Raw genomic sequence first — 18009 nt, 5'->3', positions numbered from 1 at the left:
TATATGATATATAAGTATAAATAGATAAATATATTTATCATAATAAACATATTTATAAATTTATGAATGAATAAATAAATGTTTATTTTATATTTACATAAATATAAACATTTATAAATTTATAAATATATAAATAAAATATATCTGTAAAACTAATGGTTTAAATTGAATTTTGGGTTTTCATGAAAAATAAAATATTTTAGTTTTTTAAAACTAATAAAACTCATCAAATCTGTCCTGTGGTGCCTTTAATACATGTTGACTTATAAAACATTTTAGCCAAAAAACAATTTTGTAAAACATGTTTTAAACCTTAATACTTAATTTCTTTGTAAGATGAGTAAAATAAAATCTTGGTTTGACTCTATTATAAAGGCTGGCATTCACTTTGGAATGCAGTTGTATTAATATTTATACTTACGTTAATATAAACTAAACTACCAAATATGATTTTCAAATCCAACTTTTGAAAAAATATCTTGTAAACATCTGAATATAAATTTATCTTTAAACTGGTTAAAAGAGAAAATTTTATACATTATATTACTTGTCATGCACTTGGGAATTTGCAAAATCAAATGATTTATAAATCGCCCCAAATTAATGCAGTAGAGAAATGACCTAGGTAAAGTGGTGGAAAGAAGTTGTGCTTACCTCTCTAGTCACAAAGCATTCAATCGGGTACGTCAAAATGACAGTGACTCCATAACAAAACCTTCCAAATGTTACCAAGTCATCATTTCTGCAATAATTTTCAAATAAGTCTCCTAGAGAATAATATAAAATATTTATTTAATAGATACTGGGTATTTGAGATAAATATCTAATAAATGAGATATTGGATATTTATTATATAAGTGAAGCTACATAAACGTCATTTAATTTAATAGAATAGACTGCCAAATCTAAACATAAATTTTGCATTCAAAAACTATATAATTACTGATGGGTATTAAAAGTAGCACATGTTCCACTTGAAAGCAAATTCATCACTAATAGTTTTTTTCTTACTCTCAGTGTTTGTTTTTAGAAGATTAGCCTTAAATTTGTACCAAGTTCTGAAAAATACTTTTATCCATTGTCTTCTTACACCAGAATCAACTCCCTAAATTCTTGTGCACTGGTTTTATAAACTTGCTTCTGGTCTTTGTTTCTGGTAAGTAAGTGACTTCATTATTAAAAAAAAAAAAAAAAAAAAAAAGTCTGTTAAAATAAACAAATTTCCTTTTGAAATGTTATTCTTAGATCAAGGACAATCCTGAAAGGAACAGTAGACTAGTACATGTAGGGAGCTGAATTTCCTGTATATCACGCTATAGAGTTTAATCACAAACTCAGGGCCACAGCAAGGAATTCCAAACATACATTATCTTCCACGGTATCTGATGAGCCCAAGGTAAATGCACTGATTCAAAACTGTGAAAATATGGTTATTTCCCAGGCAGAGTATTATATTTAATTAGTTCCAAACTAAACGATGGACCATATATACATTGAACCAATTCTTACTTAGAGACTGTATTTTCTTAGACACCTGTGAGGAAATGCAGGGATCTAATGAGGGCACAGATAATGTCAGCAAAAAGTTTCCCAATATAGAAACAAAGAATATTTGAGACTGTTTATTTCCTAAATATAACATGCTTACATTTTAAAATGTTGGTCACATTTTTCAATTAGACTGAATAGAAAACTAGATAAAAGTCACACACTACCACACTGTTTACAAAGAAAACTAAATAATAATACTTCTGTACTTTTTTTTTCATTAAAAGACTAAATGACCTGCCTCTTCCCAAGACTTACTTTAAGTGAGTCTTTTCCCCTCCCCCTGTTAATTGGAGTAAATGTACATTACTTTTTAGTGTTCCTTTTGGGCAGAAGGAGATTAAATCACAAAGCAGTAGTGGCAGAGGTTCATCCAAGGTTGATTGAAAGGGTTCCAACACTCTGAGAAAAAAGGACCAAAGCTCCCTGTTCACTAACCTCCACTAAAAAACAGGCCCTGCACCTTTTCAAAAGTCACTGGGAAATTCAAGAACAATGTAGAGTTCTCACTGCCTCACAAGCTGGAGTTTATGTAATGAAAGGGAACAGAAGCATGCAGTGTGCACAAACAAGACTAGATTTGCCTAAGGCAAAATGGCCTGAAGAAACAACGTCAGCTTATTCTAGCTTGAGTCTAAGTGTATTTTAGGGAATTATAGCTAGAAAAGAAAGAAAAAAACAAAAGACAACCAAAACCAAAACCAACCTGTCAGCTTTGTTATATAAAGACTTAATTATATCTGAACAATTACTAACGATAAAAACACCAGGAAGGTGTGACTAAGAAAAAGGGTTTATGTCTTACAGAAAAGGCAATTAAAACCAAGGTCCTGTGCAGACTGGAGCCTACAGGTTATTTGTCTTTGCAAACTATGTAGCAATAGTGATACATGGCAATGTTTTGAAACAATTTTTATCAAGATTTTCAAGGTCACTTCATTACTGCACTCTAATGGCACACACAGGTATTATATTTTTGATGGCACTGGGATTATGTTATTAATCACTCTTTTATGAAGCCATCTTCTTTATTTCTTGCGAAATCTCTCCCTTTAATCATAGTCACCTGTAACCTGCATTTGGAACAATGTACCACCCACCCAAGAGTACTTCAGTGTCATCCGAAAAGTAAGCTAAGCAGAACTAAGGCTAAGAGACAATTTTTAATGGGCCAGATGTAACCAAAATGGGGTAGACGACAAGATGGAATGGAAAGAAAATGGGACTGAAAGTTAGGAGATGTGTTTTCTACTTTGTCAGCAGCCAGCTTGGGCAAGTTACTCCGCCTCTTTGTGTTCTAGGCAGGGGGTAAAACTAGTTATTCCACTTACCTTCCTAGGGTTGTCTGAAGGTCAAATGAGATAACAGACCTGCAAAAGCTGTGAAATGCATGAATCACAGTATTTAGCAGGCTGTCAGAATACCCTAACTCTCACACTACAGAGATGAGTGAACGTAAGGGTCAAGGATGTAGAAGAGATGACCATTCAGTTGTTGGGCCTGGATGAACAGAAGAAAAGAGAAGTGAATTCAGTGTGGGGTCCTGGGATGAGAGTTGGGGTGAGGAGGGAAAGCCCTGGTTTTGTGGGAAAGATGTATTTTGTGTTTAAGGCAAGAGTGAAACAACTAAGTAGAAATGTCCTGCAGGCAAGAGGCTGGAGATGAAAAGAAAGTTCTGGACTAGAGTTAAAACAATGAAAATCTCCAAGAATTTGTTGAGAAAAAAAAAAGCCAACTTGCTTGAGCCAGTTAATGGGGGTTGGGGGGAGAGAGGGAGAGGAGGTAGGAGAAAGCAAAGATGAATCACTCAGAGAGAAAAAAATATTAAGGGAGTGAATGATGGTATGGTAGTGCTCTTTTCTCTGCGGGAGGAAAGAAAGAATGTACAGAACTGTTAAGTGATTCAGAGAGGTCCATGAAAATCAGAACCAAGAAGAAGACTGTTATCTTTGAAGAGCGGGAGGATATTGGTGTCCCTGAAAGTGAAACTGCATTGGACTAGTACAGAGGGAAGCTGGAATTCATGTGCTTCGAAGTGATACCATGGAAGGAGGGAGAATGGACTACAGAAGAAGCTTAGCAGTTTAAAAAGGAGAAAATTAGGAAAACTAGGAGAGGCAGGAAGGTAGAGGAGAGAATGGGTTCTCCTCTGAAGTAGAACATTGGGTATAATTGTACTTAAAATGAGAAGTGACAGCACCACTCCATATGAACACCAAAATATGCTAATACTGAATTTTTCATTTTACCTTGGGTGTAGCCAGTAAATGTCAAGTATCCACATGTAGCAAAGAGAATACTGATAAATACAGAAATCAAGGTGGACACATGGATGATGCGAGACCACTTAGCTACTGTGGGTTCTTCCAAAGAACCATAAACTAAGAAGCAGTTATGGTGGCAAATAAATGCTGCAATACAAGAAAAAAAAAAGCATTATTAAAGCAAGCACCATAGTTCTCCCTTTCCTTCTGAAAATTCAGAGATGTATGCTACTTTGAAATACTAATGAACTGAAGTTCAAATATACTAATTTACTAAATATGTCAGAAATAATCTTTCTTTCTAACAGCTGTAGGAAAGAGAAATTTCATTTGCATTAGGCTTATATTCTCCTCATGTCACTCTTGATATATACCAGGCCTGTCCAACTTTCTCTCCCATTTCCCAGTGGCCTTTCCAATCTTAAAGGAAATCTAAACAGCACCATATTTTCAGTCCAGAGCTTCCTTTCCCATCTGGGATATAACAGAGTAACTTTAGAGGGCCAATTCACAATACTTTGTGTGCAAGGTTTTGAAGAAGTCCATAACACTTGCTAGATTTTCAAGTTAAGAAACAAGAAGACTTAAATGAGTTTTCTGCATGAGGAAGAGACTTGTCCAAATTGAAGCAAATTCTGGTGATGAGTGAGAAAAGTCTGAGCCTAATTTTATGTTGGCACAAACTGGATCATATGCTGCTAATGGGAAGTCTAAAACTTAGGACATCTGCTCTCCAGACACAAATATGAAACACAGCACTTTTTCATGGTACAGAAGACTCCATATTGAGAAAGGGCCTTGGAAACTATCTACTCACCAAACGACATTACACCAACAGCCTGAATAGCACTGGGCTTTGCAAATGTCCAGGCATCTTCTGTTTTTGGTCTAGAAGAGAAATCAGTTAATTTGACGAATGATTAAACAAATGCAAGCATAAGCATAAAAGAAAACAAGAAATGATGTCACACTATAAATTGAACATCTTTAAGTCAGAAATTAATAAGGGGCTCCCATTCATCTTTTTAAAATTGTAAATAAATTTCCCAGGAACACCAATGTTACTGTTAACCTCAGTCCTTGAAAATGCATGCCAATGACTTGGAGAGACTCTAGTATTACATATTTAAAATGGACCACTTAACTCTGTGACTTTATCTACTTATCAATTTAGCAACAAACATTTGTTATGCACTCATCATTTGAGATACTTGTTGAGGGAGATTCAAACATTAATAATGCAAAGTTCTTCCTCAGTTAATCAATGCTGCCCTTTATTTCCCTTTAACTCTTCCAGGTTCATCCTACCCATGGGAAATTCACAGTTGGCACTACACTTTATTGAGAAAGGTAGGCTTGAACTAATATTAATTGAAAAGGTACTTAACTATGTTCTAGGAACTATCCTATGCTATCTCAATCTTCACAATAACACTTAAGTATTATTATCACCATTTAATGCACTAGGAAAGTCAAGCTCTGGGTGGTGACATATCTGGTCAAGCTTCCACAAACAGTAAGTAAAGAAGTTGAGATCCGTCTCTTTGGTCTGTCCGTCTCTTCCTTACTGAACTGCCAGTTGCCTCAAATTCCCACCTGTATATACACTTCTCAAAGAGGTTTTAGAAATATATGCACTTTAAATAGCTTGAATACGTCTCTGCACAGGCTCCAAGGTCAGACAGCCTGTGTGATCTTCTGGCCCCATCCACTTATTAGCTATGTGATCTTAGGCAAAGTACTTAACCTTTCTGTGCTTCAGTTTTGATATCTATAAAATGAGGATAATTATAATAGTACCAAATTCACTGAGTTATTGTGTAAATTAAATAAGAAAAAAAAGTAAAACTTTGGAAGAGAGCCTAGCATACAGTAAGTATTCAATAAATGGTCACTGGTATTATCAGCTTATGTATTAACATTGTTATTATTATAGTGTCATTTAATAGAAGGTAGCAAATGTCCAAAAGTATGGCCAGCTTCCCTGAAAAGGAAAGGCTTCAGTGAGACCCAAAAAAGGCATAAGATAGAAGAGGGGGACAGGGAAGAAGGGTCCTAGAAAGCATAAAGGCACTAGGTATAAATCCATCTATTTCCTAAGTTTGTTATTCATTCTCATTGTAGACACAAAAATGTCTCATCTGTTTTGTCAAAGTTAGTGGGATTTATGCATTATATTACTTCTTTCCATATTTGAAATGAACATTACAGACACGAACTAAGGAGCAATGCAAGGGAGGCCTCCTGCTGTTACAATGCTTGCTCAGAATCCCATAGTTTGTTGAGTGGGAGCTGCTGCCACCTGCTGCTTCCACTACTCATTGCAGTGAACATTACGGACAGCAGCATACCTGTCAAATTCCAATGTTAATGTGGAAAAATACAAATTTTGTCCACAGTCCTTAAACATTTTTTTGAGAAAAGGCAGCACTAACAATTGTAGAAGCTTGAAGATTTTTAACTTTCTAATATGTTTTAAATGATCTACTTTCCCTGGTAGGGTATTTCCAGGTGAATAATATTCATTTTTCCTTTCAGTACAGATTGTGGTGGTGCCCTACTTTTTAACTCTTATATTAGTAATGAAAAGGTAGGAGTTTTATTTTTATTTTTCTTCTTTCATTTAAGTTTAAAAGGTTTTTCCTGGTCCATATGGTTCCTTGATATTCCTAGATAAGATGGAGTGTGAAATAGTACCTACGATGATTTTGGATTTTCTGTGTTCAGCTAATGATGCTGATTTTACAAGATGGAAAATACCAAAAACATGTTACAGATAGGAAAAAATGTGTGTCCAAATCTAGATAAAGAGAAGGAAAGAGACATTGAATATGGTTTTCCAACCTTTTGTAAATTAGCCTGGGATTGAGTTCCAGAAAAATGGTTCCACAGAAAAAAGAAAAGAGAAAGTTTCTTGGTATATTTTATGAAATCTTGATACTCAGTGTGGGTGAGAAAATGAAGTTACAGACTGCTCTGACTTTAGAATATAGATGCTGAAATAGAAAGTGAAATATTATCAAATGCAATCAAGCAATGTTTAAGAAAAAAATCATGTCTAAGAAGAGTTTTTTCCAGTAAGTGCAAGAGTAGTTCAGTAATAGAAAAATCTATTAGTATAAGTCATCACATTAACAGATTAATGGAGAAAAAAGCTTATGACTGACCATTTCAAAATAGGTAGAAAAGCGTACAATCCAGTATTTATTTTGACAAGCATGCTAAGCACGCTATTATTAAAGTAGAACTTCCTTAACCTAATAAGGAATATATACCAAAACCTATAGCAAGTGACATATTTAAAAGTGAAAAGTTAGAAATATTACAATTAAAGGCAGAAACTAGATGAGGATGTCCACTATCACCGCTTTCAGAATATACTATTGGAACTCCTAGCTAATGCAATAAAATAAGACTGAGTGATAAGATATGTAATCATTGGAAAGTGATAAATTACTTGGACACAATATAATTATGTACACAGAAAATTCAGGGGAATCTACTGACAAGCTATTGGAAATTAATAAGAGCATTCAGCAACTTCACTGGATACAAGCTCAATATACAAAAATTAATAGGGTTGATGTATACAAAAAAGAACCAGTTAAAATGTTTTTTAAATGGCAGTGACAACAAAAACACTAAATATTTTTAAAGATATGCATAATATTAATGGCATGACATAATTTTATTGAAAGACAAACAAATGGAGAGATATACCATATCCATATTTATGAATGGGAAGACTCAATATCATGTAGATGTCAATTCTCTCCAAATTAATATTTAATTTCAAAGAATAAAACATAATATCGATGGAGGAGAGATTGTTTTAAACCTATAAAGGCAAAAACCATAAAGGTAAAAATTGATAAACCTGATAAAATCAATGGAAGGTAAATATTAATATAAAATGTCTGTATAATAAAATAATCCATATTCAAAGTTAAAAAATAAAAGCTAAAAATTGGGAGATGAAATGTTTCTTGCATATAACCAAGAAAGGGTTATTATCCAGTGTATATTAAATGCTACTGCATATCATAATAAAAAGATATTCCAATGAACAATAGACAACAGGTAATTGACAGAAAAGGAAATGAGAATGGCCAACAAATACGCTGTATGTTCCTCACCCTCCTTCATAATTAGAAAAACTCAAATGAAATACATTAAAAAAAATTTTTATACCTACTTCAATAATAGCAATGTTGAGAAGTTGCTAGGACAAGATACAGTTATTATGGAGGGAATTGTAAACTGTAAAACAGTTTGGAGAAGATCTTGGCAGTATCTAGTAAAGTTTAAGGTACTCAAAGCTTATAAGCAAACAATTACATTTCTAAATCTCTAAACCATCAGAGTGTATGCTGTAGAGCAATTAAAAAGTCACCCAGTGCTAATTTTATCAAAATGGAAATATACTGAATACAATATTGAGGGAAAAATAGTGAGTTATATTAGAGAATGTACATTTTTTTTTACCATAGTGATTATTTATGTATATTTGACAAACATACTAATCAATACTAATACTATTGCCAATACATAAGTGCATAGTATAAGTATAAAAGCATGAACAGGAATGATTCAAACCAACTTAAGAATAATAGTTATGTCTGGGAAAAGAAAAATGAATCCAACTTAAGAATTATAGTTACTGCTATGGAAAGAGAAGTAAATTGACTTTTAAATATGATAGTCTATTGTCGATAAAGACTGGAACCAAATACAGAAAATTATTTCAAAAAAGATTTAGCCCAATTTAAAGCTTTCTGAACTTTATATAATTATACAATATTTTCTACATGAAATCTTTTTTGGATTTGAACTTAATTTTTAACCTGAAATTTCCATAAATAGTTTATAACTAAAATTACATTCTTCCTGCTGGAAAGTCATTCAAATCATTCAATTTTCAACAAATATTTGCTGAACACTACCAATGTGGCAATCAGTGTTATGACCACTGGAAATGCTGCAGAGAAAAAGACAAAACAAAGAGGTCAAATATTTTTTATTCTGTATGATAATCTAGAATAGCAGCATACAATACTGTGTTGGGGAGGAAGACATTTTCCGCTATTCTAGGTTCTTCTGGCTGCTCTAAGAGTTAAATTGACATGAGACAGATTAACAGGAGAAAATCAAACAGAAGTTTAATGACAGGTATACATGGGAGAGACCCAGGGGAACTGAGTAACTCGCCAAAATGGCCAAAACCCTCACCTTAAATACCATCTTTAGCTAAAGACAAACAAGGATGTTGGGGGTAGTGGTTTGGGACTTTGAAGGGGAGGAAGGCAATTCACATGAAGATGGAAAAGTAAATGTTTGGTAAAGAAATGTCTGCTGGGCCATGTGGAGACATGGGACATTTAGTGGACCCTGATCTCTAGCCCTTGCCAAGTTTCTCCACCACACCTAGCACATATTCTTTGCAGGTATCTCTGGTGATTGCTCTATTCCAGGAACGTCCCTCTATCTGAATTCTTTTAGGCAGTGAGGAAGAAGGTCAAAGGTACTTCCTGAGTCTTTTGGGTCTTGATTGTTTTCAGCTCAAAATAATCCACCTGCCAAAGAGACACATTTTGGCATGGCAAATTTTGCTCCCTTACAATTGCTTTCTGTGCTGATGGAAATGTTCTACATCTGTGCTGTGCAATATGGTGACCACTATACACATGTGGCTACTGAGCATTTAAAATTATGGCTAGAGTTAATTAATTTTTAATTCTACTTAATTTTACCTAAATAGTCACATGTGGGGGGAGATAAATTAGGAGTTTGGGATTAACATATATACACACTACTATATATAAAATAGGTAAACAACAACGACCTACTGTATAGCACAGGGAACTATACTCAATATCTTGTAATAACCTATAATGGAAAAAAATCTGAAAGAGACTATATATATATTTATATATATATATTTATATGTATAACTGAATCACTTTGATGTAAACAACACTGTAAATTAACATTTGCAACTAACACAACATTGTCAATTAACTATACTTCAATAAAAAATCATAAAATAAAAAAAAGTCATATGTGGCTGGTTGCTACTGTGTTGGACAACATAGATCTAAAAGGAGTGGTATAGGTAACTTTTGTTGCAGAAAACCTAATTAGCTTCTAATGGTCTAGAAGAGTTAAAGAATTTACTTAAAGAGGGTTTATTTTTCCTGCAGTGTAGCTTATGCGGTAAGTTTCAGCTACTATTTACCAACTGAACTTCCTGAGAGGCAAGTAGAAGAAAGGATGAGATGAGTGTAACAGTAGATAAGAATAATACTTTGTTAACTTATAAAGAACCATGGCTACCAGAGAATTTGAGAAAGAAAAAAACAAGAAGAAGAAAAGAAAAAGAAGATGAAGAAAGCAAAAAAATAACAAACTGGGAGAAACAAATCAAAACTGTCATTATGAATACAGACATAGGGGGAAAACACAGTACATAGTAGTCATATTGAAATATTATTAAATATTAAATATGAATCAAGTAAAGACTAATCTGTTATTACAAAGTGATTAAATTATAGGATGAGCACTTTCCTTTTTTTTAATTTTAAAGAATAATTGACAATAAGTAACCTGTAACAGGAAATGGTTTTCAAATGATTTTCCAAAATCAAACATATTAACATACAACTCTTCAGGAGTATTTCTTTTGTACAAAGAGAGGCTAATTTTCTTCTGAAGAAACCCCCAAATAAGAACTACTCTCGAGTTTCTTTTTGTTTTAGATTCTTCTGTTGGCGCCGTCAAAGTTCATTTCCCTGAGAACTGAAACCAACCACATTTCCTGGTGTGTGTCTAGAGTTTGCAATGGAAGCCAACAGTTTTGAAGTTAGTCCACTGCGGTCGATAGCATCTCTTCAGCAAGTGTTAATGTTACCTAGTAATGCATAAACCAGCTCTTTATCCCCATTTGGCTCCTACCTGCTTCTTTCATTTAATGTGATTATTTGCTGGCTATAGATAAAACTGTGATTAATATTATCAATAAGGGACAACTAGAACAATAATGAACTTAATTTCCACTGTGAAGGAACTTTCTCTCGACTAAGGAAAAACATACGGAATACAGCAAGCTCAAATAGAAACAAATAATGAGCTCTGGGGTCAGGTGGATTTGGATTTAAATTTTTTTTTTTTTAAGAACATAAATTACCATTTTTCTTTTCCAATGGTACAAAACAATTTTGTCAAAAACGATTTCCAACTTAAAATGAAGAGTAGAATAAAGTTTTCAAGTATAATTTCCAAGATTAACCCTGTACAAATGATATACATATTTTAGAAGTTCCAATACTTGCTGGGGAATTTTTTTAAACACTAAACATCTTTGTGATTAAGGCTACTTTAATCTTATCAATTAACCTTCTAACAGCATACTGTGAGAGAACACAAGCAGAGTAAAAACACCATGCTGTTTTCTGCACAAGAGAGACCCAGGTGATGCGCTGACACGAGCGTGTCTGGCCTGATCAGTAACACGGCAGACTTCATCTTCAGACCAGCCGACCTGCACAGGGGGCCGCACAGACCCGTTCTCTCGCTCTCTCTTCTCTAACTTGGAACAGTAAAACATTATTTTAGATCATCTTAGCAAACTAGGGGCAAGCTTACACACCTCGAGGTTCACAGTCATTCTAGGTGGGACCACACACACCTGGGGTGTCTGATTTCAAATAAGCCTCGGAAGACCCTCTCATGCTGACCTGCCCCTTCCACTGCTCTCCAGATGAGAGGGTCAAGGGCCTTCTCACCCTTCTGAAGGCTGTCACCACACAGAGGCCAGCATATCTCTTGATGACCACACAGGCGCTGGTGGACATTGCCACACAAGGGCAAAGAAGTGTGAGGCCTGGGGAAGCCCTGCTCCCTGGTTTGGAGCCTGCGGGAGCCCTGGCCCTGCTCCTCCTCCTCGCTTCCCCTCCCCTCCTCTCTTCAGGCCTCACCCCACGCCTCACGCATCAGGTCAGCGTGTGCTGACCGTGGTGTCTGTGCGGGCGTCCTGGTGGCCATCAGGCCTGCCCGGGGGTCGGCCAAGGTGAGTGAGGCCATGCAGGGCCAGGGGTCAAACAGGTGGGCATTGTGCACTCATAACAAGGAAAGACCCTCAAAATAAAGTGAAACTAAAACAACAGAGAGGGCTTCCCTGGTGGCGCAGTGGTTGAGAATCTGCCTGCCAATGCAGGGCACATGGGTTCGAGCCCTGGTCTGGGAAGATCCCACATGCCGTGGAGCAACTAGGCCCGTGAGCCACAACTACTGAGCCTGCGCGTCTGGAGCCTGTGCTCCACAACAAGAGACGCCACGACAGTGAAAGGCCCGCGCACCGCGATGAAGAGTGGCCCCCGCTTGCCGCAATTAGAGAAAGCCCTCGTACAGAAACGAAGACCCAACACAGCCAAAAATAAATAAATAAATAAATAAATAAATAAATAAAGAGAATTACTTCTTGAGTTAAAGACAAAAGTACAGTTTAAAAAAAAAACAACAGAGAACTTCTGCCTAAGAATATTTGGCTTTAGAAGGTAAATAAAATAATTACATTTCTTAAAATATAATTTTCTGACTGACATTCCTAAATCCTACATGTACATTACTTCCTAACTGCAGATTTTCAAAAGGCAATTAATAAAAAGACAATTCAGGTCATTCTTAAATAATATGAGCATAAACTCCTTAAAAATTAGATTATGATTTCCGGTATTTATATACACATTCTACGGAGAGATGGCTATTGAAAACAAAATAAAATAAAATAAAAACCAAAGGTGCAAATGAAGTCTCACTCCTGCAGGGAAGTAAAGCTCTTTCTGAATCAGACAGGAAAGTGAGAAACTGGACCCAGCTGAGCAATGTCTCCACCAGCGACCGTCCGAGAGCAGTGACTATGTTCATGCCTAAGATACCTCCTTCTGCAAATAACCCTTCAGACACATTCAAAAATGTCTCACTGAGACCTAAATTAGGTTTTTAAGATTTCGTCACTTCGTGGGAAAAGCTGGTTGTGATCTGCAAATGACTATTATCAATTCTCGACTCTCGTTTTGTTATTTTACTCCTTGTAACGGTAAACGCAAAACTTAACTTTCATCTCTTGGACAAATATAGAGCACAAAGTCAAATAAATAACACGGAGAAGAGAACATTCCTCTGGGCAGTTACAAACACTCGGGGTGGGGATGCTCGGCGGTCACCATTCCAAAGCCCTCTCTCATGGCCCTGCTCTGACCGTGTCGCTCCGTGTCTCCTCTGGGGTTGGCGTGATCTCCCGGGAGGGAGGGGCTGGCGGGGTCCCCCTGCGTCCAGGAGGACAGCCACTCACACACAGTGACCGCGTGTGCTTCCATCTGGCGCTGCAGGATTTAAATTTTAACTTTATGATATACTAGCAGGGTGACTTTGGGCAGACTACTTAATGACACTGGTCTTAGTGTTTTCTGCTGTAGAACAGAGACGATATTAATTGTATTTTGTATATCTGACACAAAGGTCATGAGAAAATGAATGAGAGAGTGTGGTATATAGCGGACAATCAGTGTTAGATGGGACCTCGTTCTGTTCTTTTTCCCTTTCCTCATGTTATCACTAAAGTAACAATACATGCCTTAGTCTGGGTGTAAGGACCTGCAAGTTCATGAAATGCAATCTTCATCATGGTATTCATATTCTTTTAGAGAATGAAGGGACCTTGAGAAAGGCAAGCTATCTTATTTTAACTAAGCAAACAATTAATCTTGATAACAGATGATACACATGCAACCAAACAGGCAGCCGTTTGGTTTTGATTACGGTGAAAAAGATGAAAAGATTCATTTATGCTTTAGATACTGACAGATAAGTGGTCGGTATTCCATCCCACCCACCATACCCCATACACTTTTCTGCACAACTGGGTCTGCCAAATTAGTGCAGCTTCCAGCTGCAGAAAACCCCTTGGGTAATCTCAGGGCACCTGGAGCTGCTCACCTCACTCCAGGGTACAGCTTAGCCCAGCTATCAGTTCCCCAGCTAAGCTGTAGCTTCTCTGTGCTGATATAAATTTTGCTACAGTGGTGTGGAGACTACCACCAGTGGAAGATAATTCAATGTTTGAATAAAAGAGGGCACTCATTAAACCTTAAGATACTGGACATCTAAAATGGATAGAGAGGCAAATTGCCTGATTATTTAATCACCACTTGGATTACATCTTAGACTTGAAAGGAAAAAAAGTATAAAATTAACCTTTACATTTTTAAGATTCTATCTATACACACATGTACATAGATTAAGGGTTATTCTTGGTGTTAAGTTACAACGACATACAAGGAGCTAAAGATGTGAAAGAGCTAACTCACTTTGCTAATCCCCCGTGTGTAAAGGACTCAGACATACCAGAAAGCTACTCAGGATGCTCCAGCAAAAGGAGAAAACAAAGAAAAAAAGAAAGATATGAGAAACTGGAAGTAGGGTGTCTAACACAAAAAAAGAGGTGAAAGGAAGTCCTAGAAAGACAATGGGGCAGCAAACTGAGAAATCACTCTATCTAGAAAGGCGCAAGAGGACAAAGGCTCTGAGAGGAGGTCTCCAGGAAAAATAATAAGATTGGTAGATTATCTTATATGTTCCAGCATTTGGAAAAGGAGTAACAAAAATAATCAAAGTCAAAAGCTAAACTAGGAGAAAATATTTTTAAAAGACACATTTCACAAAGGACTCATTATCTCCAAAATATACAAAGAACACTTCAGACTAAACAATAAGAACACAAACAAGGGGGCTTCCCTGGTGGCGCAGTGGTTGAGAATCCGCCTGCCAATGCAGGGGACACAGGTTCGAGCCCTGGTCCGGGAAGATCCCACATGCCGCGGAGCAACTAAGCCCGTGAGCCAGAACTACTGAGCCTGCGCGTCTGGAGCTTGTGCTCCGCAACAAGAGAGGCCGCGATAGTGAGAGGCCCGCGCACCGTGATGAAGAGTGGCCCCCGCCTGCCACAAGTAGAGAAAGCCCTTGCACAGAAACGAAGACCCAACACAGCCATAAATAAATTAAAAAATAAATAAATAAATAAATAAATAAATAAAGGAATTCCTTTAAAAAAAAAAAAAAAAAAAAGAACACAAACAAGTCAATTTAAAAATGGCCAAAGATCCACTGACCCCCTAATAGACCCTTCACCAAAGAACAGATCCTGAGAGCAAACAGACATATGAAAAGATGCTCCAAACCATATGTGCAAATTAAAACAACACTGAGGGGCTTCCCTGGTGGCGCAGTGGTTGAGAATCCACCTGCCAAGGCAGGGGACACGGGTTCGATCCCTGGTCGGGGAAGATCCCACATGCCGTGGAGCACCTAAGCCCGTGTGCCACAACTACTGAGCCTGTGCTCTAGAGCCCGTGAGCCACAACTACTGAGCCCGCATGCCGCAACTACTGAAGCCCGCGTGCCTAGAGCCTGTGCTCCACAACGAGAGAAGCCACCGCAATGAGAAGCCCGCACACTGCAATGAAGAGTAGCCCCCGCTCACCGCAACTAGAGAAAGCCCGCACGCAGCAGTGAAGACCCAACACAGCCAAAAATAAATAAACAAAATAAATAAATTTATTAAAAAAAAAAAAAAACAACACTGAGATACCACTACACACCTTGAAAGAAAGAAAAAAAAAAGTACAGCCATTAGACTGGCCAAAATCTAGAACACTGACAACTCCAAATGTTGGTGAGGATGTGGAGCAATACGAACCCTCATTCTTTGCTAGTGGAAATGCAAATTGGTACAGCTGCTTTGGAAGACAGTTTGATGGTTTCTTATAAAACTAAACATACTCTTACCATAGGATCCAGCAATCACATTGCTTGGTGTTTACCCAAAGAATCTGAAAACATATGATCCACAGAAAAACCTGCCACACCGATGTTTATAGCAGCTTTCTTCGTAATTACCAGAACTTGGAGGCCACTAAGATGGCCTTCAGAAGGTGAATGGATAAATAAACTCTGGTACATCCAGATGATAGAATATTACTCAGTACTAAAAAGAGCTGAGCTATCAAGCCACGAAAAAACAGGAACGAACCTTAAATGCATATTACTAAGTGTAAGAAGCCATTCTGAAAAGGCTACATACTATATGATTTCAACTGTATTTCATTCTGGAAAAGGCAAAACTGTGGAGACAGTAAAAAGATCAGTAGTTGCCAGTGGTTAGGGGTGGGGGAGAAGGGATGAATAGAGGAAACACATAGGATTTTTAGGGCAGTGAAAATACACTGTATGATGATATAATTATGGATACATGTCATTACACATTTGTCCAAACCCACAGAATGTACAATACCAAGAGTGAACTCTAATGTAAACTATGGACTTTGGGTGATTATGATGGACTAACTTAGATTCATCAACTGTCACCAATGTACCACTCTAGTAGGAGATGTTGATAATGGGTGAGCCTATGCATGTGTGGGGCAGGGCATTTGTGGGAAACCTCTGTACCGCTCTCTCAACTTTGCTGTGAACATAAAACTGCTTTGAAAAAATCAAAAATTTTTTTTTAAAGCTAAACTGAACATCCAACTAAACATGATTAAAAACAAAACTAAAAGCAAGTCTTGATTCTAGAAAAAAATGTACCAGAAGGGAAATATAACTAATTTTGAAACTTGTGTTAAGTCTTCACGTATTATGATATGGAAGAAGAAAAATAATTTGAAAGAGCTAAATCCTCATCTACTATATGACAACAGTGAGAATCCAGAAATAGTAGTTACAAGCACATTACCTAGAAGTAAAAATGTAAATGCCAAAAGATACAGCTGAAATAGGAAAGGATTTGGTAGGAGGCAGCTCTATTTCATTAAAAGCAATTTGTAATATTTGATGTTGTAAAAATATGTGAATATTCTTTTGAGAAAAATAAATCCAAATGAAAGCAATATTGGGAAGAGGCAGGATCTTTTAAAATGTCTTACAAAACTTCAAATAAATCATGGCAACATAATGAAGGTTTATTATAAGGTTCAGATCATTTAAGAAGCAATGCTTCCAGTGTTTTAACATATTTTAATACTGACAGAAATACAGATTGGCTTGTAGCAGTTTGCAAATACTTTTACAAGAATGATTGCTTCTCTTACTCTGAAAAATCCAGACATGCTTAGTTATAAAATTTTTAGAAGCCTCTTCCTTATGTGTGCGAGGTGGGGAGGGTTTGGGGGCTTAAATTCATTTTGCAAAATTATCTGTTTGGGTTCTTGGATTCAGGTTTTGCATCCTATTTTGAAAGACATACTTTTCCTTATCTTTATAACAGCAGATTTGTAGTAATAAGCAAGTAGGAAGCAAGTCCCACCAAATACATCTCCAGTCTTCACAGACTGGAGAAAACAAGCTGCATAGGAGTTGCTTCTGATCACCAGAACATCTGACCTCCAATCAGGAGGATCGGACACCACAAGTGCCTGTTGTACCTGACCACAGGCACCTTCCAAATCATACAGTCTCAGCGGAGCCTGCGTTTTTGTTAAGAGAGCCTTACATATTAACCTCTTCAACCAGATACATCTGGGAGTTAAATGCTCTGGCTGGCACACAAAGGCTCCACGTTTCCTGTCACACCCCAAGCTATTAGTGACATAAGCAGATCTGCCCACTTCCCTAGCTCCGCATCAGCTGACAGCTCTCTGCCATTTCCTCGCTCCCAGCTCGCTTTTCTTCTGAGTCTGTTCTATAGACAGCTGTGGTCCACATGAACACATACAGCTGTTCAGGAACATTCTTCCTGGGTATCGCTCTAAACATCAAAACTGATCCTTTTGTTTTTAAACGCAAGTGCTCAAGGTTTATATTAAAATAAATGTAATTTCAGATGTGAGCTCCAGATGATGGTAGTTGACCCTTGAACAATGCAGGGCTTAGGGGCACTGACCCTCAGAGCAGTCGAAAATCCAAGTATAACTTATAGTTGACGCTCCCTATCTGAGTTTCGCATTCGTGGATTCAACCAATTGTGATTGTGTAGTACTGCAGTATTTACTATTGAAAAAAAATTCGCAAATAAATGGACCCGAGCAGTTCAAACGCATGTTGTTCAAGGGTCAATTGTATTTACCATTGGGGTTCTACTTGGGTCGTACCTCTCTTCACATTATTATTATTATTATTATTATTATTATTATTATTATTGGCT

General features: G+C 36.8%; 1 protein-coding gene and 1 long non-coding RNA gene across 3 annotated transcripts in view; one reads left to right on the top strand and one right to left on the bottom strand.

Annotated features, from left to right (window-relative positions):
* Nucleotides 1-18009, top strand: part of LOC309630289 — a 119046-nt gene that overhangs the window by 66594 nt on the left and 34443 nt on the right. The gene's annotated exons all lie outside the window — the stretch shown is intronic.
* SLC38A11 (solute carrier family 38 member 11) overlaps nucleotides 1-18009 on the bottom strand; it is a 56522-nt gene that overhangs the window by 16389 nt on the left and 22124 nt on the right. The window contains exons 8-10 of one of the 2 annotated variants that reach the window (XM_082395349.1): nucleotides 4630-4700; nucleotides 3798-3959; nucleotides 655-767 (exon numbers count right to left, since the gene is read on the bottom strand). In XM_082395349.1, coding sequence (XP_082251475.1) covers nucleotides 655-767; nucleotides 3798-3959; nucleotides 4630-4700 — 346 coding nt within the window. The remainder of the gene's footprint in view (nucleotides 1-654; nucleotides 768-3797; nucleotides 3960-4629; nucleotides 4701-18009) is intronic. The other variant, XM_082395350.1, reaches the window with a different exon arrangement.

Source organism: Balaenoptera borealis, assembly GCF_965194805.1.
Source record: "Balaenoptera borealis genome assembly, chromosome: 6".
Taxonomy (NCBI): Eukaryota; Metazoa; Chordata; class Mammalia; order Artiodactyla; family Balaenopteridae; genus Balaenoptera; species Balaenoptera borealis.
This window is presented reverse-complemented; position numbering and strand designations above follow the sequence as displayed.